This window comes from Marmota flaviventris, chromosome 3 (assembly GCF_047511675.1).
Source record: "Marmota flaviventris isolate mMarFla1 chromosome 3, mMarFla1.hap1, whole genome shotgun sequence".
Taxonomy (NCBI): Eukaryota; Metazoa; Chordata; class Mammalia; order Rodentia; family Sciuridae; genus Marmota; species Marmota flaviventris.
In genome coordinates this window covers 111,597,573-111,614,818 of record NC_092500.1, presented here as the reverse complement: position 1 = coordinate 111,614,818, position 17,246 = coordinate 111,597,573, and the positions used below count along the sequence as shown (strand labels likewise).

The 17,246-nt window shown below is 35.6% G+C and overlaps 1 protein-coding gene across 1 annotated transcript in view; it reads right to left on the bottom strand.

Moving 5' to 3' along the window:
• Tex15 (testis expressed 15, meiosis and synapsis associated) overlaps nt 1-17,246 on the bottom strand; it is a 65,761-nt gene that overhangs the window by 21,489 nt on the left and 27,026 nt on the right. Inside the window, exons 4-5 of the mRNA XM_027939270.2 lie at nt 6,404-6,550; nt 5,328-5,490 (exon numbers count right to left, since the gene is read on the bottom strand). Of these exons, the coding sequence (XP_027795071.2) occupies nt 5,328-5,490; nt 6,404-6,550 (310 nt within the window). The remainder of the gene's footprint in view (nt 1-5,327; nt 5,491-6,403; nt 6,551-17,246) is intronic.

Here is a 17,246-nt window from a genome sequence, read left to right as displayed (position 1 = left end):
AATAAAAAGGATCTACAAAAACATCACAAGTGACACTACTATACTTATTGGTGAAAAGACTGGATCTTTCCCATTGAGTTCAAAAACAAGACCAGGATTTCTGCTTTCTTAACTTCTCTTAAAAATTCACTGGAGGTACTAATCAGGAAAATAAGGCAAAGAAGAAATAAAAGGCATGCAAATTGGAAAGAAAAAAAGTAAAACTATATTCACAGATGGCATGATCTCATATACAAAAACAAAAACAATCCAAGGAAAACACTAAAAATAAAGAACTAGTAACGAGTTTAGCAAGATTGCAGAATACAAGAAAAATACACGAAAATCAGTTCTGGAGATACTGTTCAGAGGTAGAGCACTTACCACTGAGGTTAAATTCCCAGCAGTACAAAATAACAAAAACCAACTCATACCTGGCATAGTGGTACATGCCTATAGTTCCAGGTACTTGGGAGGCTGAGATGGAAAGATAACTTGAGCCCAGAAGTCTGAGAAAGGCCTGGGCAACACAGCAAGATTGGCAGGGGACAGACAGATATGAGTTGTGGGAACATGATAATTCTATAAAATGGGCCTATTGTGACCCCCACATACTTTCTTTTCTAAGAATCAATTTACTTGCAGCCCTGCCTGGATCATTCTTTAGCAAACTACCTGTTATCAGCAGGAGAAATGCAGGCCCCAAATAATTCCGATAAGAGGAACACAAATTATCCGGAAGAGAGTACTCTATATGATTCTTAAAAAGACCAGATCCCAGAACTCAAGACATAAATATCACTCCCTTGAACTATAAAATCTCTAAGAAGAGGTTCCACTTAGAATTAGTTGCCATGGACCAAAATGACCTAGAGTGATGAAATCTCCTGTCAGTCAAAAGTCAGTGGGGAGCCAGGCTTGGTATTGTATGATTTACAGGCACGCCTATAATCCCAGTGGCTCAGGAGGCAAAGCAAGAGGATGAGTTCAAGGCCAGCCTCAGCAACTAAGTGAGGCACTAAGTAACTCAGTAAGACCTGTCTCTAAACAAAATACAAAATAGGGCTGGGGATGTGGCTAAATGGCTGTGAACCGAGTTCAATCTCTGATACAAAAAAAAAAAAAAAAAAAGGTGGGGGGTGCTGGGGAACCAGGGCAGGACTCTCTGGATACTTCTCTGGGACCCCTATAAAACTGGAGGGTAAGACTGGGGTTGTAGCTTAGCGGTAGAGCTTGCTTAGCATGTGTGTGCCCTGGGTTCAATCCTCAGTACTACATAAAAATAAATAAATAAGTAAAATAAAAGTATTGTGTCCATCTACAACTACAAATATTCAAAAAAAATTGGAGGGTAGGAGATGCATGCTGTCTCTTCTCCTCTCTGAGAGGACCCAAACTCTCCCTTAAGAATGCCCTCTTGCCAGGTATGGTGTTGCATACCTGTAAGCCCAGCGGCTTGGGAGGTTGAGACAGGAGAATCACAAGTTCAAAGCAAGTCTCAGCAAAAGCGAGGTGCTAAGCAACTCAGTGAGACCCTGTCTCTATAATAAATAAAATATAAAAAAAGGCTGGGGATGTGGCTCAGTGATTGAGTGCCCCAAGTTCAATCCCTGGTACTCTCCCCGCCATAAAAGAATGCCCTCTTTTCCCCTTTCCTATATCTTCTTTTTTAAAAATATTTTTTTAGTTGTATTTGGACACAATATATTTATTATTTATTTATTTATTTTTATGTGGTGTCGAGGATCAAACCCAGTGCCTTGCACATGCTAGGTGAGTGCTCTACCACTGAGTCACAACCCCAGCCCGCTCTCCTATATCTTCTAATAAACTCATGCCTATTACTCTGAGTGTCATGTCTGAAATCTTTCTGAATTGATAGCAAGATTTGTAGTTTGAAGTGGGGGGGCCTTGCCATAAAGGTAAATAACACAAGCCACTAAGGAAAACAGCCTGGCAGTTCCTCATTCAATTTACACACAGTTACTGTATGATGCAGCAATTCCCACTCTTATGTATACTTTACCCAAAAGAAATGAGAAAACATGTTTGTGTACAAATGTCCACAGTAGAATGAAAAAAAGTCAAATGTTCATCAATAGATATGTGGCTAAATACAACATGGGTGTACGTGTACAATAGAATACTAGTCCATAAAAGGAATAGAGTAGGGCTGGGGTTGTGGCTCAGAGGTAGAGTGCTCGCCTATCATGTCCGAGACCCTGGGTTTGATCTTCAGCACCACATAAAAATAAATAAAATAAAGGTGTTGTGTCAATCTATAGCCAAAAAATAAATATTAAAAAAAAGGAGGGCTGGGGCTGTAGCTCAGTGGTAGATAGCCCGCCTTACACATGTGAGGCACTGGGTTCTATCCTCAGCACCACATAAAAATAAATAAAGATACTATGTCCAAATACTAAAAAAAAAAAAAAGGAATAGAGTAGATACATGCTATAGTATGGATGAATCTTGAAAACACTATTAAGTGAAAAACACTAGGTACAAAAAGCCACAAATCATATGATTCCATTTTATATGAAATGCCCAGAAGAGGTGAATAAATAGATTAGTGGTTGCTAAAGGCTGGGAGCCATGAGAGGAAAGTGATGTGATAGGTTTTTAAAGGGTATAGTTTCTTTAAAACTCCTCCAAGTTTAACTGCAGTGATGGGTGTATGTACTGTGAACACACAATTGAATATACAATTACTTGATTTTGCACTCCTTTCCTCCAATACTGGGGACTGAACTCAGGTGCACTGTACCACTGAGCTACATCCCCAGTTTATTTTTTTTAATATTTATTTTTTAGCTGTAGTTCACTTATTTATTTTTATGTGGTGCTGAGGATCGAACCCAGGGTCTCACATGTGCAAGGCGAGCACTCCACCACTGAGCCACAACTCCAGTCCCCCCAGCCCATTTTTTATTTTGAGACAAGACTGCCCTCAAACTTGCAATTCTCCTGCCTTAGCTTCCTGACAATTTTACAGTTTCTTTTTTTTCCAGTACTGGCGATTGAAACCAAGGCCTTATGCATTGCTAGGGAAGCACTCTACCACTGAAACTACATTCCCAGCCCAATTTTATACTTTTAAATCAACTGGACTGACACATACCACAAAACAACAACAGCAACAACAAAACAGAGAATAAAACAAAAAGATACTTAAAATAGCATAAAATAAAAAATACTTAAAAATAAATGACATATAAGACCTTACAGAAGGCTGGGTTGTAGTTCAATGGTACAATGATTACCTAGTATGTGTGAGGCACTGGGTTAGATTCTCAGCACCGCATATAAAGGTCCACCAATAACTAAAAAAATATATTCAAAAAAATACACTAGAACTAAAGTGGACCATGTATACAAGTTAATAGCAAACTAAATATAATGAAAACATTATTTTTCACCATTTAATCTACAGATGAAATCTCAAAATTCTAACACATTTAATTAGCAGAACTTGATAAACTGATTCTAAAACTCATGTGTACTAAAAACAATAAAACATTAAAAAAAGATGGAGTACCATTCACATAGATAATAGCAGTTTTAATGAAATTGTAGTAATTAAGGCAAGGTGCTAATGGCAAAAGGATAAGCAGAGAGAAACAGAACTGAATGGAATCCAGTAAGAGATTTTTGCAGAACCTAGAGTCAAATGATATATTATAGAAAGGATACTGCAGACTGGTGGGGGAAATGTTTTCTCTGATAAACTGTACTGAGACAACTTGGCATGCATATGGAAAATAAAATGAAATCTGTTATCATTATCATATACCAAAGTCATTTCCAGGTAGGTAAGACCAAAATGGTAAAAGAAACCTATAAATTTTTTAAAAGATAGCATAAGGAAATATCTTCATTTTCTTGGGAAAGCATTATTAACTAAGACAAATATAATAGTGTTTTAGTCAGCTTTATTGGCACTGTGACCAAAGAACTGACAAGAAAAATTTTAGAGAAGGAAAAGTTTATTTGGGTCTTATGGTTTCAGAGGTCTCAGTCCATAGATGGCTGCCTCCATTACTCTGTGCCCAAGGTGTGGCAGAACATTATAGTAGAAAAGTGTGGTAGAGGAAAGTGGTTTAGGACATGGCCATCAGGAAGGAGAGACAGAGAAAGAGAAAGAGAAAAAGAGAAAGAGAGAGAAGGAAAGCACGTACATGTGCTCCTCTCATCATGGACAAAACAGAAACCCTAAAAGGCACCCCCCACCCTCAGTGACCCTACCTCCTCTAATCATACCCTACCTACCTATAGTTACCACCAGGGGATTACTGCACTGATTATATTAAGGCTCTCATAACCCAATCATTTCACCTCTAAATTTTCTTGCATTGTCTCACACATGAGCTTTTAGGGGATACTTCATTTCTAAACCATAACAAACAGCAATTTTTCTTAAAAGAGTTATCATCTTATAATAAGAATCTCTTTATCAAAACACATTTAACTCTATCAAAACACACTAACTTATACAAAGACAAGATCACAAAGTCAGAGAAAATGCCTCTAATACATAACTGACCCAAAACCCAAAATTAAATACACAAAAAGAACTTCTACGATCAATGATAAAATAGCTCAATTAGAAAAGGCAGGTACAAGCTTTGACTAGGAATTTCAGAAAAGTTGAAATACAATGGTCAATACACCTGTAAAGAGATCCTAATCTCTTTAGTATTTAAGCAAAGCCAAATACAAAAGCCATGAAATGCTGCACCTACAGTAGCACAAAACATAAAAGTGTAACAGAAATAAATGCAGGTAAAGATTCTCAACCTCATTAAAAATTAAGAAAATTCAAATTAAAAAAAATGATCTAATAACATATCATACTCATTAGACTGGTAGAAATAGATTTTTTTAAAAGCTATGATATGTGTTGTCAAGGATGTAGAATGATTTTGTAAATTGATACAACCACTTTGGCAAACCATTTGATATCATTTTTGGCTTAAGTTGTACATTCCTGGTATAAACCCATATTCTACAGAAAAATTCTTGCATATATGCACTGAAATCCTTATATATATGTTTAAAATAGCAATGTTTGGAATGAGAAGGGATGCAAAAGTGTCCAAATATCCCCAGTAGAATAGTGTACAGTTGTACAATGGAGTACTCTTCATCCATCACCCATTAAAATGAATAAATGTTATTCATATCAAGAAGCCACAAAATACTATGCATACTATCCTAGATGAGCAAAATGGAAAACAGGCAAAATTCAATGATTTTGCTTAGAGATTCATAATGTATTAGAAAAATAAAATTCAGAAAATTTGAGATCAACACAAATGCTATTAAAGTAAATAATATATGCATCTTACCATCCCTCTTTGGAAATCCTGCTGAGAGAAATCTCAAAGACGTCATGAAGTGTCCACTATCTACTTTGTGACCAATAAATTTTACTGTCACTATTGCATATGGAAGGCACTGCCTAGGTTTATCTACTGGCTTTGAAAAGATATTGTATTCATAGAAGTACACCTGAAATACAGAGAAAAATGAATTTATGCTGATTAACTCTGGCAGCTAGATTTGACTAAGCTCATTTTTAAAAGAAGCCTATATAATAACATGATGTTACAGATTTATCTATTTCCATGTGCCTCCACCTTTCCCTGCCCTTTTCAATCCTAGTTTTTTGGAAGATAACTAAACTATTCATTTATCCTACTACATGTTTTTTTTTTCTTGGTAGGCTATTTATGGTAACAGAAACAGATATAAATAAGAAGTACTTTTTAAAATAATAAGTAGTTTTCCACTAAAATTTAAATGTTTTATGTGTGTTCTAAACCATTATATTTTATTGGGTAGGAATAATTAATTAGGAAAATAACAAAAGTTAATATTTTTACATGTGAGAATATACACATACTTCTATACAGAAGATTTATTTATATCTTATTACACATAACATGTACATAATCTTCTATAGAAAATTAAAGGTCCACTAGTAAGCAAAAAAGGATATAAAATTGCTGTTTTACCTAATGGTTAGGTTCCTTCTTTTCTAGAATACAAAAATGAGCAAGATTGTTTCAAAATAGTCTTATTTTAAAAATCAATATTAAGTGACAAATCATAACTGTATACTTTTATAGTGTACAATGTCATGTTTCAATAATTATAAATAATTAAGAATGAATCAAGCCAATTAACATATCTGCCACCTTACTCATCATTTTTTTATGGTGACACATTTGAAAATTGCTTCTCAGTGATTTTGAAATATACATTATTAACAACTATGGTCACCTTGTTGTGAAGTCTTGTTTCAAAGGGAAGTTGATGTTTCCCAAGTTAGGTGTTAAACTACAGAACATCTAAATAAGTGTAGCCACTGAATTAAGCATGTGACTTTCAAGTCATCAAATAAACCATAATATTAACATACTGCTGAACTGTAGGCTTGTAGTTCAATGGTGTCTTTCAGAGAAGGTAAATTTCTTGACATGTGGCAATCAAAATTGGGAGAAGGATCCAAAGAAACTTTGTTTTTATCCATAGAAGGCTGAATTTTCTTCACTCTCCCAAAAAGAACCTTAAAAAATATAAATATAGGTATAAATACACACACCAAAAAAAAAAAAAAAAACCCTTTTAAACTCACTTCAAACAGCAAGGCAGGCTAATACTTTTTTAAAAAAAATGAAATAGAAGTATGAATGAAAGCATAATCCATGCTCCAGATGAATGGGATGATTTAATACAGTAATTCTACTTTCCCTCCAAATTAAACTGAGATTAAATTTATTCCAATAAAATTCTCAGATAATCCACTTTCAGAAATGAGTTTTAGTCAGGGGCTGGGTTGTGCCTCAGTGGTAGAGTGCTTGCACATGTGAGGCACTGGGTTCGAACCTCAGCACCACATAAAAATAAATAAATAAAGGTATTGTGTCTATTTACAACTAAAAAAAAAAAGTTAAAAAAAAGAAATGAGTTTTAGACTAAAAACTTATCTAGAAGACAACACAGAAAACAACAACAACAAAAAAAGCCCAGAAAATTATTTTAAAATTTAGGTTAGAAACAGAATAGGTAAGTTGTAAGTTCAGATAGAAGAACCTTCTTTTTTGTTTAAATTTTTTTTTTTAGTTGTAGATGGACATAATACTTTTATTTTGTTTATTTCTATATGGTGCTGAAGATCGAACTCAGTGCCTCACACATGCCAGGCAACTGCTAGAGCACTGAGCCACAACCTCAGCCCCAGAACATTCTTTTAATACAAGAAAGGAGGAAGATTATTTCTAGATAGGGAAGAGGGGTGGGAGGGAAAGGGAGGGGGAAGGGGAATAGCAAGGATGGTGGAATGTGATGGTCATCATTATACAAAATACATGTATGAAGATTTGAACTTGGTGTCAACATATCCTAAATACAAACAGAGATATGATAAATTGTGGTATATATGTGTATTAAGAATTGTAATGCAAAAAAAGTACATGTAAAATGGCATAATTTGGCATTAACACACTTTATATACAAAGTTATGAAACATTGTGCTGAAAATGGGTAATAATGAGTGTAATGCATTCCACTATTGTCATGAATATACAAAAGAAAGAAAGAAAGAAAGGCAGAGGAAAAAGAAGTACTTTCTAAAATAAACAATGAAACAAAGCTAGCCCAGCAGTTGGTTCACATATACATCAAAATACATTATTAAAGATGCTGTTTGAAGTAGATTATTCAATAAATAGTAGGGGATAACCTAAAAAGAAGGGATTTAATTTTTTCAGTTATGTTTCTTATTTTTCTTCTTGTTTTTAAGTTCCTTTCTTAATTTGTAAACAAAATAATTACCAAACATGTTAAATATTTAAATATTAAAAACAATGAAAGCATTGCAAAATACAAGCAATTATCTAAAATCAAAGATGTCTTTTCTAAGAATATATGCAAGAAACCATGAACCCAAAATGTAGACTTTACTAATACCGTAAAACTTCTGTACTTCAAAAACAAATGAATATGAAAAAACTTTTAAAACTCAAATCATAAATGTAATTGACAAATGAAAGAAAGCACAAAGAATATTACAAAAGATATACATTTTGTATAAATTCATCAATTCTCCTACTGGTGTGAAAACAGTTGTTCCAAAATAAAAACAATACTGAATGTAATGTGGTATCCCAGACTAAACCCTGGATCTTGAAAAAGAAAGAAACATGTATAGAAAAACTGGCAAAAGCCAATAAAGACCATAGCTTGGAGTTGGGGGTGAAGCTCAGCAATAGAGCACTTGTCTCATAGGTATGTGTGCATCCCTGGGCTTGATTCCCAGTACAGGGGGGAAAAAAGGGTCTGTAGTTTAGTTACAGGGTTAACTAATGTTTAGATCTCAGTTTTGACCAATGTAGTATAGTTATGTAAATAAAATGTTAACACTAGGAGAAGCTGGGTGAATTGTACATACAAACTCTTATTTTTTCTAACCTTTCTGAAAATCTAAAATTATTATTATTTTTTTCACAATATCTTTATTTTGTTTATTTTTATATGGTGCTGTGGATCAAACCCAGTGTCTCACATATACAAGGCAAGTGCTCTGCCACTGAGCCACAACCCCAGCCTTGAAAATCTAAAATTATTAAAAAATAAAAAGTATATTAAAAATTAAAAACATACAGACAAAAGTCTAGCTATCAAGATATCCTTTAGTCAATTGATATGTTCACAAATCAAACAAATAAAAAGAAAAAAATCCAAGTGGCAGAAGATATGTACAAGCAACTCTCCAAATATAATGTACAAGCAACTGTCCAAATATAAACAGTCAACAAATATATATAACAAAAATTTAAATTCAGTAATAATCACAATAAAAACAAAAATTGAACCAATATTGATGAACTGCTTGTTATATATTAGGCTAGCAAGAATTTTTTTAAAAAGTATAACATACAGGTTTAGTTATAGTGTGAGATAGGAGGCATTCTCACAAACTGTGAATGAAATATCGTAATACAATCTTTCCCTGGACAACCACATTATTAAAAGCTATAAAAATGTACATACCTTTGACATCTTGAAATAAATTCTTAGCATATAGGTGCCGGGGTGCATGCTTAGCATATATAAGACATTGAGTTCAATCCCCAGAACCAAACAACTTTGCACAAAATCATACATATGTGTGAAAATATATTTACAGGGATAATCAAAGTGCAAAACCAAAATAAACCAGAAACCAACTTATATCCCAACATTAAGAAATTTTGGATGAGCATCACCATGTCCAGCACCACTGTAATCCCAGTAGCTCAGGAGGCTGAAGCAGGAGGATCAAAAGTTCAAAGCCAGCCTCAGCTATAGTGAGGTGCTACGCAACTCAGTGAGACCTGGTCTCTAAATAAAACTCAAAATAGGGCTGGGGATGTGGCTCAGTGGCCAAGTGCCCCTGAGTTCAATCCCTGGTACCCTGCCCCATTTGTTAGACAAATTCATTGTACAGGTGTATAGTGAATAACTAAGCAATCATCCAAAAGGATATTACAATTTGGGCTTGTAGTCTTAGCTATTCTGGAGGCTAAGGCAGGAGGACTGCTTGAGCCCAGGACTCTGGGCAACATACAGAGACCCCATCCCTTAAAAAACAAACAAACAAAAAAACCAAAAACTAAAGGATATTACAGGAGAATATTTATTTAATGGCATGGAAAATGTTCATTGTCTAACCAGTGGAGAAAGCAAGTTATACATTATAAAAAGCAAGAAAATAATTACAATTTTACCTGCATATCTGTTTATATGAATAGAAGACTAAGGGGCTGGGGTTGTGGCTCAGTAGAAGGGTGCTTGCCTAGCATGCGTGAGACACTGGGTTTGATCCCCGGCACCACATAAAAATAAAAACAAAAACAAGGTGTCCACCTACAATTAAAAAGAAAAAACTTCGGAGCTGGGGTTGTGGCTTCAGCAGTAAAGCGCTCATCTCGCAGGTGCGAGGTGCTGGGTTCAATCCTCAGCACCACATAAAAATAAATAAATAAAGATTAAAAAAAAGAAAAACTTTAAAAAATGAATAGAAAACTAAGTATAGATATTTAAAAACCTGGCTTGATTATTATTGAGATTTTGGAAATTTTTAGTATGACCCAAATTTTCTAAAATTGGTATCTATTTTTTTTTGGTACTGGAGATTGAAATGGGGGGGGAACTTGACCTATGACCCATATCCCCAGCCCTATTTTGTATTTCATTTAGAGACGGGGTTCTCACTGAGTTGCTTAGCTCCTTGTCTGGCCATTGCTGAGGCTGGCTTTGAACTTGAAATTCTGCTGTCTCAGCCTCTCAAGCTGCTAGGATTACAGGCATGTGCCACCATGCCAGGCTTATTGTTTTTTAATATAAAAATAAATTATGGGGCTGAGGTTGAAGCTCAGTGGTAGCGTGCTTGCCTAGCATGCATGAGGCACTGGGTTCAATTCTCAGCACCACATACAAACAAACAAAATAAAGGTCCATCAACAACTAAAAATAAATAAATAAATAAATAAATCGTGCTTAATGGAAGACAATATTTGAGGTAAAAAAACGTGTCATATGAACCATTGATTTGCTGTAGATATACATATCCTAAGTTGCCCTTACAGAAATGAAAATACCGTTTGCATATTGTGATTTTAGTAGTTCTGGCAAAGCAGAAATAAATCAAAAAGTAAATCTTAACTAATTCACCTGTTGATATTTAATATTCTTCTATGAGACTTACTTTTTTTTTTAAATAGGAGCTCTAGAACTAGAAAAATTGAAAAATAGCTCAAAGGCCGATTCTGGGAATATGGTGGAATAGTAAGCATCAGAAATTTCTCTCTTCATGTAGGCAATAAATGCACTGAAAGAATCTGTCTGGTTCTAGAATTCTGGAACTCTGGAATCTATTCAAGGCTTGCAACTTCTAGGGGAAGGTGAGGATAGTATATTACAGTTAATTTCAGTTCTTCACAGAGTAGCAGCTATGCTTTCCCCACCTCTGTGGCTCCATGGTTGGCAGTAGTGCATGTGTTCCTGTGGCAGCTCGTACACTACTTACAGGAGCCAGAGTGTACAATAATAAAAATCAGGGATATGTGCTCTACTTCTAATAAGAGAGGTGCAGACTAAGGCAGCAGTCATTTTTTTTTGGGGGGGGGGGAAGTTTATTGAAAGTCTATTATGTGCTAGGATCTGGGTCATCACTAGGAATATACCAATATACATAATACATTATACATATATATTATACATTCACAGAGATAGTGACAGGATATTTTTTTTTCTTTTTTTTATTGGTTGTTCAAAACATTACAAAGCTCTTGACATATCATATTTCATACATTTGATTCAAGTGGGTTTTGAACTCCCAATTTTACCCCAAATACAGATTGCAGAATCACGTCGGTTACACATCCACATTTTTACATAATGCCCTATTAGTAACTGTTGTATTCTGCTACCTTTCCTATCCTCTACTATCTCCCCTCCCCTCCCCTCCCATCTTATCTCTCTACCCCATCTACTGTAATTAATTTCTCTCCTTGTTTATTTTCCCATTCCCCTCACAACCTCTTATATGTAATTTTGTATAACCATGCGGGTCTCCCTCCATTACCATGCAATTTCCCCTTTCTCTCCCTTTCCCTCCCACCTCATGTATCTGTTTAATGTTAATCTTTTCTTCCTGCTCTTCCTCCCTGCTTTGTTCTTAGTTGCTCTCATTATATCAAAGAAGACATTTGGCATTTGTTTTTTAGGGATTGGCTAGCTTCACTAAGCATAATCTGCTCTAGTGCCATCCATTTCCCTGCAAATTCCATGATTTTGTCATTTTTCAGTGCCGTATAATACTCCATTGTGTATAAATGCCACATTTTTTTTATCCATTCATCTATTGAAGGGCATCTGGGTTGGTTCCACAGTCTTGCTATTGTGAATTGTGCTGCTATGAACATCGATGTAGCAGTATCCCTGTAGTACGCTCTTTTAAGGTCTTCAGGGAATAGTCCGAGAAGGGCAATAGCTGGGTCAAATGGTGGCTCCATTCCCAGCTTTCCCAGGAATCTCCATACTGCTTTCCAAATTGGCCACACCAGTTTGCAGTCCCACCAGCAATGTACAAGAGTACCCTTTTCCCCACATCCTCTCCAGCACTTGTTGTTGTTTGACTTCATAATGGCTGCCAATCTTACTGGAGTGAGATGGTATCTTAGGGTGGTTTTGATTTGCATTTCTCTGACTGCTAGAGATGGTGAGCATTTTTTCATGTACTTGTTGATTGATTGTATGTCCTCCTCTGAGAAGTGTCTGTTCAGGTCTTTGGCCCATTTGTTGATTGGGTTATTTGTTTTCTTATTGTTTAATTTTTGAGTTCTTTGTATACTCTGGATATTAGGGCTCTATCTGAAGTGTGAGGAGTAAAAATTTGTTCCCATGATGTAGGCTCCCTATTTACCTCTCTTATTGTTTCTCTTGCTGAGAAAAAACTTTCCAGTTTAAGTAAGTCCCATTTGTTGATTCTTGTTATTAACTTTTGTGCTACGGGTGTCGGTATCTCTTCCCCACTGTTTGTTGCAAGTCCCTGCCCTTCTGAATTCAAGAGACTTCCAGGGAATTTAAAGCTCCAGGCCCCATGACTCTGCCCCTTCTGGATGGAAGACCCTGAAGACTATAACATTTAAAAGCAACCACAGGGGAATTTTAGTAGTCTTGGCAAAGTTACAATTAACCAAAGAGTAAATCTTTACCAAGTTATCTATTGATTAGTTTGAGATTCTTCTATGGAACTGTTTTCCCCAATTTTGAATAGCTCTAGATTTTAAGAAAAGTTGCAATAGTTCTTCAAAGGTTTTGATTGTCAGCACTGCAAAAAACAAAAGCAGAAACAAAAAACCCCACAAATATACAGGAAATTAGAGAGTCACCACGCAGAGAGAAAGATGCAGAGTTAAAGACTTGAGAAGAACTTAATACTTAATACTCAAGTTTATACTTGAGGTTCATCTTTGGTACAACAGAACAAATTCAGTATACACTGGAAAGGGGGAGGTCTGATTGCTAGAGTTACCATATTATTAGACTAAAATGTCCAGTGCGCAACGACAAAAATCATAAGGCATATAAAGAAAGAGTAAATCATGGCCCATTGAAAGGAATATATATATATATATATATATATATATATACCAAAAACTGTCCTTGAAAAAGACCTGAAGGTAAATTTACCAGACAATGGCACAACTATGTTAGAGATGCTTAAAGAACTAAAGATATTAAGGAAGTCAGGCCTCATCTGACCTGATGAAGATTTGGGCCTACTTTTTCCTCTATTAGGCACCCTGCAGGGTCTCTGGTCTAATTCCTAGGTCCTTGATCCACTTTTGAGTTGAATTTTGTGCATGGTGAGAGACAGGGGTTTAGTTTCATTTTGCTGCATATGGATTTCCAGTTTTCCCAGCACCATATGTTGATGAGGCTATCTGTTCTCCAATGTATGTTTTTGGAGCCTTTGTCTAGTATGAGATAACTGTATTTATATGGGTTTGTCTCCATGTCTTTTATTCTGTACCACTGGTTGACATGTCTATTTTGGTGCCAGTACATGCCATTTTTGTTACTATGGCTTTGTAGTATAGTTTAAGGTCCAGTATTGTGATCCCTCTTGCTTCACTCTTCTTGCTAGGGATTTCTTTAACTATTCTGGGTCTTTTATTTTTTCCAAATAAATTTCATGATTGCTTTTTCTATTTCTATAAGGAATGATGTTGGGATTTTAATTAGAATCACAATGAATCTGTATAGCACTTTGTGTAGTATCGCCATTTTGACAATATTAATTTTGCCTATCCAAGAGCACAAGACTCCCGAAACATAAGAAATAAAATAAAGAATTAATAAATGGGATGGATTCAAACTAAAAAGCTTCTTCTCAGCAAAAGAAACAATAAATGAAGGTGAAGAGAAAGCCTATATTTTGGGAGCAAATTTTTGCCACATGCACATCAGATAGAGCACTAATCTCTAGGGTACATAAAATACTCAAAAAACTTAACACCAAAAAAAAAAAAAAACCCAAACAACCCAATCAGTAAATGAGCTAAAGAGCTGAACACACACTTCTAGCAATTAGAGAAATGCAAATCAAAACTACTGTAAGATTTCATCTCACACCAGTCAGAATGGCAGTTATCAAGAATACAAACAACGGGGCTGGGGATGTGGCTCAAGTGATAGCGCGCTCGCATGGTATGCGTGCGGCCCAGGTTCGATCCTCAGCACCACATACAAACAAAACAAAACAAAGATGTTGTGTCCGCCGATAACTAAAAAAACAGAATACAAACAACAATAAGTATTCGTGAGGATGTGGGGGGGAAGCACACTCTCATACATTCCTGGTGACACTGCAAATTGGTGCAATCAATCTGGAAAGCAGTATGGAGATTCCTTAGAAAACTTGGAATGGAACCCCATTTGACCCAGCTATCTCATTCCTTGGTCTATACCCAAAGGACTTAAAATCAGCATACTACAGTAACACAGTCACATCAATGTTTATAGCAGCTTAACTCACAATAGCTAAACTGTGGAAGAAACCTAGATGCCCTTTAATAGATGAATGGATAAAGAAACTGTGTTATATATACAAAATTACTCAGCATTAAGAAAGAATAAAATTATGGCATTTGCAGGTAAATGGATGGAGTTGGAGAATATCATGATAAGTGAAGTAAGCCAATCCCCAAAAAAAGAAAGGCCAAAAGTTCTCTCTGGAAAGCGGATGCTGATCCATAATGGGGAGGGGAATGGGAAAAATGGAGGCACTTTGGGCAAAGGGGAGGGAGGGGAGGTGAAGCAAAATGGGGGCAGGAAAGATGTTGTAATGCGATGGACATCATTACCCTAGGTACATGTATGACTGCACATATGGTAAGATGCTACATTGTGTACAGAGAAATGAAAAGTTATGTGGCAAGTGTGTACAATGAATCAAAATTCATTCTGTTGTTATATATACCTAATTAGAATTTTTTTAAAAATGTGGAGAATGTCAAGAACATGATGTATGAAAAAAATGGAAATATCAATAAAGTGATAGAAAACCCAAAAGAAACTAGAATAGATGAAAACTGAAATAAAAAAAAAATTTACTAAACAGATTTAAAAGCAGTTTTAAACAGGCAGAATTCGGTAAATCACCATCAAGGGGTCTGACATACACATTGGAATACTCCAAAAAAGGAGAGTGAGAGAAATAGGGGAAGAGAGTATTTAAAGAAATAAGGGCTGGAAACTTTCCAAACTTGATGAAAATACATGAACATAGACATTCAAGAAGTTCAATGGGTTTTCCATGCAGAATGACAAACTGTTGAAAGCCCAAAGAGAAAACTGTGAAAGTATAAAAAAATATTTCATTATATACAAGGGATCCTTAATAAAAATAATTAGGTTTCTCACCAGAAATTTGGGAAGCTAGAAGGCAGTAGACTGATAGATATCAATCAAGAATCCTGTAACTGGGGCTGGGGCTATAGCTCAGTGATAGAGCACTTGCCTAGTACGAGCGAGACACTGTGCTTAATTAATCCTGAGCACCACATAAAAATAGATAAATAAATAAAGGTATTGTGACCATCTAAAATTAATATATATATATATATATATATATATATATATATATATATATATATGCTGTATCTGACAAAATTATGCTTCCAAAGTGAGGATTAAGACATTCCCAGATATACAAAACCTGGGGGAGTTTGTTACCACTATTCTGCTCTGTGAAAGTAAGTCTAGTTGGTCAAAATGGAAGGATGTTAGACAGTAATTTGTAGACATATGAAGAAATAAAGATCTCAGAAAAGGCATACACAGGAGCAATTTATGGAAACTAGTATCACTGTTGACAATGGTACATAACTCCACTTTTTGTTTTCTACATGATTTAAGATATTAATACACTTAAACAGCTATTGGTATAAAAGCTAGTACTATTGTACTTCTGGCCTGAAATTTCACAGTTTTGCTTTTTACATAATTTAAGGGACTGATGTATTTAAATTATGAGTTTATGTTTCTGAACATATAATGTACAAAGATATAACTTTGTGACATCTACAACTGAAAGTGAGAAAAGAGTTTTAAAGGGGCAGAGTTTTTGCATGTTAAGTTAAACTAGTATAAATTCAAATTAGAATTTCTAATTTTAGAATTTTAAATGTAATTCCTAAGGTAACCACAAAGAAAATAACTAAAAAATTGGAAATACGTTTGACTGCATGCATTTCAGACAAAGGATATTCAACCTATATTAGAAATGAGGGCCAGGCATGGTGGTGCATGCCTGTAATCCCAGCAGCTCCAGAGGCTGAGGCAGGAGGATCATGAGTTCAAAGCCAGTCTCAGCAAAAACAAGGTGCTAAGCAACTCAGTGAGACCCTGTCTCTAAATAAAATACAAAATAGTGGTCAAGTGCCCCTGAGTTGAATCCTTAGTGGAGGAGGAGGAGGAGGGGGAGGGGGAGGGGAGGAGGAGGGGGAGGAGGAAGAAAGAAGAAAGAAGAAGGAGGAAGAAGGAGAAGAAGGAATAAGGAAGAAAGAAGAAAAGAAGAAGAAATAATATAGAAAATAGCAAACAGCAAAATGACAGAAATTCTTTCTATTTTCAGTACAAATATATTAAACTCTCCAACTGACAGAAAGAGAAGGAAGGCTGGGGATGTGGCTCACTTGTAGAGTACTTTCCCAGGCTGTATGAGGCCCTGGGTTAAATGGATCCCTATTACTGGGGGTGTGGGGTGGGGGAAGAGACTGGCAGAATTAATAAAAAACAAGATTCACTATATGCTGCCTATAAGAGATTTACTTTAAATTGAAAGACACAAATAAGTTGAAGATGAAAGGATGGAAAGGGATATTCCATATAAATAGTAACAAAAAAAGAGAAGGATGGCTATACTATCAGACAAAATAGACTTCAAATAAAAAAGAGGTCTAGGCACAGGGATGCATGCCCATAGTTTCAAAGACTCAGAAGGCCCAGGCAAGAGGCTCCCAAACTTAAGGCCAACTTCTGTAACTCAGCGAAACCCTGTTGCAAAATTAAAAATTAAAAAAAGTGGGGGCTGGGGATATAGCTCAGAGTTAGAGAACCCCTGGAATCTGTCCCCAGTACCGAAAAAAATAATTGTAAAAATTTAAAAAGAGGGACTGAGGATGAGTTCAGTAATAGAATATTTGCCTAGC